The sequence below is a fragment of the Capricornis sumatraensis genome, chromosome 6 (assembly GCF_032405125.1).
Source record: "Capricornis sumatraensis isolate serow.1 chromosome 6, serow.2, whole genome shotgun sequence".
NCBI classification, from domain to species: domain Eukaryota; kingdom Metazoa; phylum Chordata; class Mammalia; order Artiodactyla; family Bovidae; genus Capricornis; species Capricornis sumatraensis.
This window is the reverse complement of record NC_091074.1, coordinates 76,506,047-76,516,120: the sequence shown is the minus strand read 5'-3', so window position 1 is coordinate 76,516,120 and position 10,074 is coordinate 76,506,047. Positions and strand designations below refer to the sequence as shown.

General features: G+C 54.1%; 1 protein-coding gene across 1 annotated transcript; it reads left to right on the top strand.

Moving 5' to 3' along the window:
- The first annotated feature begins 997 nt into the window (after positions 1–997).
- On the top strand, positions 998–7,489 carry LZTS1 (leucine zipper tumor suppressor 1). Its single transcript, XM_068973517.1, has 3 exons — positions 998–1,342; positions 2,700–3,488; positions 6,836–7,489. The coding sequence occupies exons 1-3, from the start codon at positions 998–1,000 to the stop codon at positions 7,487–7,489; spliced, it is 1,788 nt and encodes a 595-aa protein (XP_068829618.1).
- The last annotated feature ends 2,585 nt before the right edge of the window (positions 7,490–10,074 follow it).

The window sequence follows — 10,074 nt, the reverse complement described above, 5'->3', positions numbered from 1 at the left end:
CACACACATTGATCTGTTTATGGCCTGTCCACCCTTCACCACACACAAGCCCCGTGAGTGCAGGGACTGTAACTGTTCACTGTTCACCCCTGCATCCCAGTGCTGAGAAGTGAGCCGTCTCAAAGAAGACGTGGTACATACATACAATGGGACATTACTCATTAAAAAGAATGAAATAAGGCCATTTGCAGCAACATGAATGAACCTAGAGAGTATCATACTGAGTGAAGTAAGTCAGGCAGAGAAGGAGAAATATATGACATCCCTTTTATGTGGAATCTAAAAAGAAATGATACAAACAAGCTGACTTATGAAACAGGAAAAAACTAACAGACTTAGAAAACAAACTCACAGTTGCTGAGGGGGAAGGGATAGTTACGGACTTTTGGAAGGTCATGTACACACTGCTATATTTAAAGCGAATAACCAACAAAAATCTTTGTATACCACATGGAACTCTATTCAATGTTATGTGCCAGGCTGGATGGGAGGCGGGTTTGAGGGGAGAATGGATACATGCATATGTATGGCTGAGTCCCTTTGTTATTCACCTGAAACTATCACAACATTGTTAATCAGCTATACCCTAATACAAAATGTTTTTGGTGTTAAAAAAAAGAATAAAAATTAAAAAAAAAAAAAAAAAAGAAGAGAGTCATCCCATTGGAGGCTTCTAGCAGATGTTTGCTGAATTAGAGGACAAAGGAAGAATGAGAGAGGAGCCCATTGAGACAGAGACAGGGCTGAGCCTCTGTTAGGGGAAAACACGCATTTTGCTGCTGCCCAGATCTCGAGGTTGGTCACCAGTGGGGATGTGCCATGGCCAGCCCATCCAGGCTGACTTCTGCTTATGTCTCCTTCCAGGTCTCAGCTCTCCCAGGCTCTGTGAGGCTTCTGCTATGACTGCAGTCTCTTCTCGGAGCCAGGACTGCCCCTCGCCGCCCCTGCCACGCCAGGTCCCCGCTCTGCCCCAGCTGTCCTCGGCCCCCGTGTCGCCATGGGCAGCGTCAGCAGCCTCATCTCCGGCCACGGCTTCCACAGCAAGCACTGCCGGGCCTCGCAGTACAAGCTGCGCAAGTCTTCCCACCTCAAGAAGCTCAACCGCTATTCAGACGGGCTGCTGAGGTTCGGCTTCTCCCAAGACTCAGGGCATGGCAAGTCCAGCTCCAAAATGGGCAAGAGCGAAGACTTCTTCTACATCAAGGTCAGCCAGAAGGCCCGGGGCTCCCACCGCCCTGATTACACGGCACTGTCCAGTGGGGACCTAGGGGGCCAGGCAGGGGTGGACTTCGACCCGTCCACTCCCCCAAAGCTCTTGCCCTTCTCCAATCAGCTAGAGATGGTAAGTGGGGGGGTCTCTGGTGTGGGTGGCTGGATTGGAAAGTCAGGAAAGAGGCCTGGGGCTGAGAGCGGCGGCGGTGAAGGTCTTAAATGCTTACATCACTGAGAACGCTTACATTACTGAATGATGCAGAGAGGGCAGGAGTACTCAGCCACACCAGAGAGCAAGATTGGACATAGGAATAGACACATTGATCAGTCTCATAATGCAAAAGTCCTGGGTGAGCTTTTTAGCACAGAGCAATCGGAGAATGCAAGCCTTTCTGAACTCTGCTGGGCTGTAACTCAGGATTGCCAAGACAGGACCGATAGCAGTGTTTTCAAGTGCATGGGAAGGGAGAGGGGCTCGCTTACCATCTGGAAAAGCAGGTGGAGAGCCCACCTGAAGAGATCTGGCAGGCTCTCTTGTTAGAGGACTCACAGAGGTGGGCTTTCTCCTCCTTTGCTGATCTGGTGGGAGAGCAGCTCTCACTCAAATCAGCCCCAAAGCATCTTTGGTGGGATAAGAGCTGTGAGTTTGGTAGTTAGTTTTTCACCATGCTGCGTGGCTTGCGGGATCTTAGTTCCCTGACCAGGAATGGAACTCGCACCCCCTGAAGTTGGATGCATGGAGTCTTAAACACTGGACCACCAGGAAAGACCCTCGGGTTTGTTATCATCACCAATCTAGCAAGGATGAGGGCAGAGAGTCCCAGGTGCTCAGAAATCCATCCCTCGTCCCAGTTTAAGTTCTCATGGGTCCTGGCAGTCGGTGCTAGAAGCATTGTTCCTATTCAGTACCCTGGCCTCACCTGGGAGGATGAATCTATGCATTGATATGCTAGGAAATGGCCCACGTGTTGGATAGAGTTTTAAGCTTTTCAAAGTAAACAGCTTGTAAACTTTGAAGTCCTCTAATAATGAAAATGATGGCTTTAGGGAAAAGACTTATTTCAAGCAGTTCTCCCAACCACTGGGGGAGGCCACGGCCAGAGTTCCAGCTGCTGGCCAACTGGAAGTAATGGGGAAGAAGCAGGGATGAACTTCCCTGAGGACAGTGTGTCCAGCATCCTTACCTGCAGCACACGGAGCCCCAGAACCCTGGCATGGGGGTCTCAGCCAGTGAACCTAAAAGGCTGTCATCTTGGAGAAACTGGTGACAAACTGGTTAGCAGTTCCCAAAACAAAGGGCCTGATGATCTTTAAGGACAGGCATGGAGGACTTCCTCCTCCTTGAGGGAGGTTCACCACCTTTCAGAGTAACAGGTGAGGTCACCTGCAGCCCCCGACCAGTAAGCTGCCATGTGGCTGGCATGCATACCTGACTCAGGGCTCATCGCAGGGAGACACAAGGTCAGTATGGCTGTTTTCCTCCCCAGGGTTCTGAGAAAGGTGCTGTGAGACCCACGGCCTTCAAGCCAGTGCTGCCACGGTCAGGCGCCATCCTCCACTCATCCCCTGAGAGCGCCAGCCACCAGCTGCATCCCGCACCTCTGGACAAGCCCAAGGAGCAGGAACTGAAGCCCAGCCTGTGCTCCGGGGCATTGTCCGACTCTGGCCGGAACTCCATGTCCAGCCTGCCCACCCACAGTACCAGCAGCAGCTACCAGCTGGACCCGCTGGTCACTCCGGTGGGGCCCGCCAGCCGTTTTGGGGGCTCAGCCCACAACATCACACAGAGCATTGTCCTCCAAGACAGCAACATGATGAGCCTGAAGGCCCTGTCTTTCTCCGACGGGGGCAGCAAGCTGGCCCACGCAAGCAAGGACAAGGGCTCTGTGCGCTCCCCCATCTCCACGGACCAGTGCACCATCCAGGAGCTGGAGAAGCAGCTGCTGGAGAGGGAGGGTGAGCTGCAGAGACTGCACCGCAGCTTCGAGGAGAAGGAGCTGGCCGCCAGCCAACCTTATGAGGAGCGGCCGCGGCGCTGCAAGGATGAGCTGGAGGGGCTGGAAGCTAAGGGCAAGATGAAGGTGGCTGCACAGAAGAGCCAGCGTGCCCAGCAGGTCCTGCATCTCCAGGTGCTCCAGCTCCAGCAGGAGAAACGGCAGCTCCGGCAGGAACTCGAGAGCCTCATGAAGGAGCAGGACCTGCTGGAGACCAAACTCAGGTCTTATGAGAAGGAGAAGACCAGCTTTGCCCCTGCACTGGAGGAGACGCAGTGGGAGGTGAGGATGAGGGCATGGGCGGGGGGGTGGGCAGGGGTTCAGTGCCTGCATTTCCACCACTTTCTCCAGGTCTCCTCCAGGCTCTAGGCAACAGGGAGAAGTGTGAAGTCGCTCAGTCATGTCCGACTCTTTGCAATCCCATGGACTGTAGCCTGCCAGGCTTCTCCAGGCAAGAATACTGGAACAGGCTGCCATGCTCTCCTCCAGGGGATCTTCCAACCCAGGGATCGAACCCAGGTCTCCTGCATTGCAGGCAGATTCTTTACCATCTGAGCCATCAGAGAAACCCAAGAATACTAGAGTGGGTAGCCTATCCTTTCTCCAGGGAATCTTCCCAACCCAGGAATCGAGCTGGGGTCTTGTGCATTGCAGGCAGATTCTTCACCAGCTGAACTAGTGGAGCAACAGGGGTGGGAACACAATTGCCCCAGAAAACTGGGCTGGAGTGCTGGCTACCTGACCCAAAGAAAGGGCTCCCCAGTAAACCATGTTGGAGATTTTCTTAGTCTGGGCTTCTTCATCTCCCCAACCAGATGCCTCATGGCCAGAACTGAATTTACTAATTGAGTCGTTGGCTGAGAAACTAGAACAAGAGAACCAAGTCCCAGCCAGGCTGTCTGAGGGCCACCTCAGTGCATCTGCTCACAGAGGCTCTGCAGGACCACAAACCATCTCTGGTTCATGAAAGCCACAAAAGACCATAGCACTATTTGTGATGTTTTTTCTTTATCTTTTTGTTGTTGTTTTTGTTGCACTCTGAAAACATCACAGTTCCAAAGCTGCGGGATTTTTTTTTTTTAACTTTTTGGCTACAACACGGCATGTGGGGTCTTAGTTCCCTGACCAAGGATCGAACCCAAGCTCCCTGCGTTGGGAGCATGGAGTCTCAACCAGTAGACCACCAGGGGAGTCCCTCATCTGTGACTTTTGAGGAAAGGGACCTCACCCACTGGTGGGAGTGGTCACATCTGTGCAGGTCTCGGGGACAGAGTTGGCCAGTCCTCATAGAAGTGCAGGTGGAGCTTCTGTTTGGTGGGCTGAGATGGAAGCATAGAGCAGGAAGAAAGAGGACTTATATACACATGCACACTCTCAGGCACACTTGGAAATTAGGTGGCTGCCCCTGGTCTCACTGGAGAACAGCCTAACCCCCATATCCTGCTCACTTTTCTCACCTGATGGGCCTCTAAAGGTGGTGCAGGGACCAGAGGCGTGCGCATGGCATTCACCCCAGAGACTCCCCTGGGAAGGGGTTGAGGGCTCACTGGGTCTGGTTAGACCAGCGTCACCCCTAGGTGGGGGCGGCACACCATCAGCCACGCAGCCATCTGTCTGAACTGATCTCCTGTGCTTATTCTGGAAATTAGAATGACAGGTGTTATCAAGGGTAAAGGAAAAAGATCCTTTCTGAGGAAGTGATGGATAGAGGCACTAGACAGGGGGGCAGGGAGTGTCACTGTCTGTTTGCCAGGTTTCCCAAAGAGGAAAGGACCCCAGCCATGGGACCAGTGCCTTTCTTTTTCTCATCAGTGTTGGTTCAGGAGACCCTTTCCCAGCCATGGTTTCTCAGCCAGGACTTGGGAACACTTTGGCCCATCTCAGAACATAAGGCAGCGCTAGCATTATGCATCCGTTCTTGCTTGTCTAATCCAGAACTAAGCTGGATATGGCTGTGACCTCATTCCCAGGGTCAGACTATTAGTAAAACAATAAATGAAGTAAATTTTCACGAAAATATAGAGATATATTACAAACATGTTTATAATAACAATAATTCATAGAGTGTTTATTAATGCCAGGTCCCAGGTCCTTTTATTTAACCTTTACAACAGCCCTATGAAACTCAGTTTAGAGTTAAGGACACTGAAGCACGGAGAACAATTATAATAGCAAAGAGCTTGTTAGATGACTTGCCAAAGTCACCACATAACAGATATCAGAGCCAGGATCTGATCCCAGGTCCCAGAGTTCAGAGTTTTATGTTCATAATGCTACTGTGCTAATGGATGCAGAATTGGCCGGGTCACTCTGGATTCAAAGCGAGGCCCCATCCTCAGCCACGGCTCTGCTGCCCCCTGCATGACGCAAATCCAGGCTCACCCTCGGAAGGCTGTTTCAGTCCCAGCCAAGCATGGTGGTGGGGCTGTGCACACTTCAGAGGTGGTGCATGAGAAAAAGGGGTGGTTCTACCTGAAGAAGAAAAGAGGAAATATTAATACTTCTAGTCTTGCTCAAAGACTCTATTCTGTGGAGGCCCAGGCCTGGCCTTCATTCTGGCCATCTTTCCTGCAGGCTGGCAGAAAATGCTATTGTGACACAGCCAGCCAGACTGACCTTGGACTCGTGACCCCCAGTGGCCAGGACTCCATAGACACATGGTCTGAGTCAGTGTCATTAGTGTCATTAGTTTTGTTTGCTGCTCTTAGCCAACTTTTGATGGAGACTGAAGTAGAAATGGTGGAGGGCGCTGGGGAGAACAGTGGCTCATCATTTGGCAGATGCCAGCTGGGCACTGTCTCTGAGCCCAATTGGTTGCTGGGGTGCAGCCATGATTGTGTGAATATTGTTTTTATCCCAAGAGGAAGGAGAGAGTATGTGCAGGGGTGAGGCCAGAGGGTGTGAGCATATACACAAATGATAGAAGTTAGGCAGACCCCGAATAGACATCATTGATGTTAAAGTAGATAGTGGAGCTACCAGCTGTGGGCAGATTAAACCACTGGCCCTTAATTTATACATAGCTATAAGTTTGGGTGGACTCCCCCAGTGGTTAAAAAAAAAAACAAAAACTACCTGCCAAAGTGGTCGACATAAGAGACACAGATTTGATCCCTGGGTCGGGAAGATCCCCTGGAAAAGGAAGTGGCACTCCAGTATTCTTGCCTGGAGAATCCCATGGACAGAGGAGCCTGGCGGGCTACAGTCCATGAGGTCTCAAAGCCAGGACTTAGCGACTAAACAACAGGGACATGAGTTTGGGTATGGACTGAGATTTAGACTCTGAATTGGGGGTGAGGCAGGCTTGTGGACAGACCCAGCCAGATTCAGAATGAAAGGAGCCTCACAGATGGGCTTGGCCTTCGTGGGTCGCCCAGACCACCATGCTGGGGTCTCTTTCCAGGCACCGTGTGAGGACTAGCTTAGTTCTTTTTATTTTTGGCGGTGCTGGGTGGCTTTCAGGAGCTTAGTTCCCCGATCAGGGACGGAACCCGCATCCTCCGCAGTGAAAACCACGAGTCCCAATCACTGGATCGCGTAGAATTAAGTGCTTTTAAGCAGTCAGGTGCCCCGTACGTGCGGACTCTCACCCCTTGGCTCTCTCTTGTCCTTGCCCTGCCCCGTGGCAGGTGTGCCAGAAGTCCGGAGAGATCTCCCTCCTGAAGCAGCAGCTGAAGGAGTCCCAAACAGAGATCAACGCCAAGGCCAGCGAGATCCTCAACCTGAAGGCTCAGCTGAAGGACACGCGGGGCCGCCTGGAGAGTTTGGAGCTGAAGACGCAGGACTTGGAGAGCGCGCTGCGCACCAAGGGCCTGGAGCTGGAGGTGTGTGAAAACGAGCTGCAGCGCAAGAAGAACGAGGCGGAGCTCCTGCGGGAGAAGGTGAACCTGCTGGAGCAGGAGCTGCTGGAGCTGCGGGCCCAGGCCGCCCTGCAGCGGAGCAGGGACGCGGCCGCCCTGGGTCCCGCCTCCGCGGACGACGTGCCCGCCCTTCAGCGCGAGCTGGAGAGGCTGCGCGCAGAGCTCAAGGAGGAGCGGCAGGGGCACGACCAGATGTCCTCCGGCTTCCAGCACGAGCGGCTGGTGTGGAAGGAGGAGAAGGAGAAAGTGATCCAGTACCAGAAGCAGCTGCAGCAGAGCTACCTGGCCATGTACCAACGGAACCAGCGCCTGGAGAAGGCACTGCAGCAGCTGGCCCGCGGGGACGGGGCGGGGGAGCCCTTTGAGATCGACCTTGAAGGGGCTGACATCCCCTACGAGGACATCATCGCCACCGAGATCTGAGGGGCCTCCTGGGAGAGGGCCCGGGACCTGGCATTGGGAGGCAGGGGTGCTGAGTCCGTCGATGGGGGCTCCCTTGCCCTGCTACCCTGCTCAGGCCTCAGAGAGAAGCACAGACTTCAAGGCGAGGAGACTGGTTGCGGGGTGGGAGTGCGGGACTGTTGTTGCTACAGGGCCTCTCCTGGCCTTTCCCAAGATCCAGCGCTTAGCAACCCTGCAGCTAGCCAGACCTCCAGCTTTGCCAAGAGAGGAGTCCTGGGATCATCAAGATTTGGTTAAGGGCTTCCTAAAACTTGGTCTTTGTTCAAATGCTAAATGCTCTCCCTAAATGCTCTCCCAGAGAGGGTGATGACTGATGGAAGCTCCCTTCCACCTCTTTTCCTACAACTTTTCTTGCTCCCCCATCCCTGCTCCCGACGACACACTGGGATGCCCCTTGGGAACAGAACATGAGCATTTATGACCAGAAGCTTTGGAATCTGATCTGGTCATACCTGAGCTATTTCCCCCGACCATGGAGGGACAGGGCTTGGAGTGGGATGTGGAGAACCTGGCTGAACAGCAATCAGAGCTTCCCAACACTGTTGGTCTCAGAAAGGAGGGAAGAGCTGGGGCCACCCAGGGGGTGTCAAGACTCAGCCAGACCAGAGAGGGTCTGAAGGAGAAGCTAGGTGGTGACAGCCAGACTGTCTAGCTCTGCTGACTGGACGTGAGCAGCCTCGGGGTGACTGGTGGCCTTTGATCTCTTCTTAAAGCCATAGCCTCAAGGCCCTAGTGTGGGTGCTGAGGAGGAAAGATGATGCAGGGAGTGTGTAACTCCATGCTGTCCCCAGGGGAGCCCCCAGATCTTTTCATCATGAGACCAGAGATAGGGATTTCCCCTCCTGTTCAAGTTGCTCAGCAGTTACCTTGCATTGGTTTTAATTCCTAAGAACAAAGTCTTTGCTTGAACTCAGAATAACCTGTGTCCAATGAGATGGCACAGGGTCGTCTGGGCTAGGCCTTCCGCCTTCCCCTTCAGCTCCATCCTGCTGCCGGGCATGTCCCTTGTCACTTCCAGGGCTAAGCCCCAAAGTGCCAGTGTCCAAACACAGTAAGAGGCTCAAACACAGCCTCTGAAAGGCCCTGGGGCCCCCAGCTGCACCCCGCCCTCCCCGCTTGCATTAGCCCACCAGAGCCCCGTAGTCAAGGACCCCTGGCCTGCAGAAGGCTGGCCTTCCCTTTCAAAGATGTGCAGAGAAAAGATTGTTTCTCAGTTGCTTGGTTCAGGGAATTTTCTTCTTTTTCCTTTCTTGTCTTTTCAGACACAAGCCAGATCTCGCAGGCAGCCAGGCTGTTCCATGTTCTATTTTTGCCTCGAGCTGCAGCTGCTGTTCCTGGGACAGCCAGCCCCGGCTGGATTCCTGGGCTCACGCCCGCATGCTGAGGGGGGTTAACCAAATGTCTGAGTATGCAGCAGCCCCAGGCCACTGCTCCCCAGTTCTGTCCCCGACTGTGGACCCCTTCAGGCCCCAGGTGGTAGTGGGGAGCTGCTTCTTCTCCAGCCTCCCATCCTACCAGGGTTCCCACAGTCCCTCCTTGAGCCTGGACTGAGAGCAGGGCCACCTTCCCGGATGCTGGCTCTGCCTTCCATTCCCCAAGTTAGGCTGTGCCTGTCCTGCCCTCACGTGACAGAGGAGCCTCTCTGGAATTTCAAGCCATTACTCTTAGTCATAGGCTAGACTTAAACCCGGAATCCACAGGCCCAGAGCCCCCTCTCTGCCTGGAGGCCAGTCCCATCCACAGGATACAGGCAGATCACCCCTGCTCCCCAAGTCAAAGACTTCCCTTGTCTCTTGGTTTCTCCGTCTCTACCAGCCTGTGCCTTGTCTGAGTCCTTTCCTCCCAGAGGCTGTCCTGACGGATAGAAAAAGAGGCTGCTGCTCCCTCATCAGGCTGGAGACCCCCCCCCCCAAAGGGCAGCCAAAAACCCATTGCTCTACCCTCAAGACCTCGCTGCAAAGAGGTGGGTGCTAAGCCCCAGGGGAGGGCGCTGAGGGGCACAGCAGCTCCACCTCAGTGTGACAGTGCCCTGCACCCCTGTCCGCATCTCTGCACCAGGCCAACCCATGGAGCCCTCCCTGGGTTGCCACCAGCCCGAGACTCCAGGGTGGCCCAGTTGTACCAGAATGAAAGAGTCCTATAACATAGCGACCTCGCCGCGGTGTGGTTTCCCTTCCCTTCCCTGTGCTAAAACCTCTGTGCTATTCCTGGACCTTGCCAAACCCAGCCTGTCTCCGGAAGGAGCCTCTGAGCAGCAGAGGCTGAGCAGGACTGGAGAAGTCGGCCACGCAGGCCTCGGAACAGGCAGCCTGGCCCAGGGCCAGTAGGAGATCACCGCCCCTTCCCCGAGAGCGACTGCTAGGACGCATGCTCACTGGATCAGAGCTGTGGCTCTGCTAGCCAAAGGATGGTGAAGCTCTCTGCTGTGAGCAAGGAGGCAGCCACGCCGAGGGAGGCTCTGCCTCTGGGCTTTAGAGTGACCAGACTCTCATGTGGGGCCCACCCTGGATTTATTCTCTGGTCTCTGCATTCGGGTTAACCCCTGC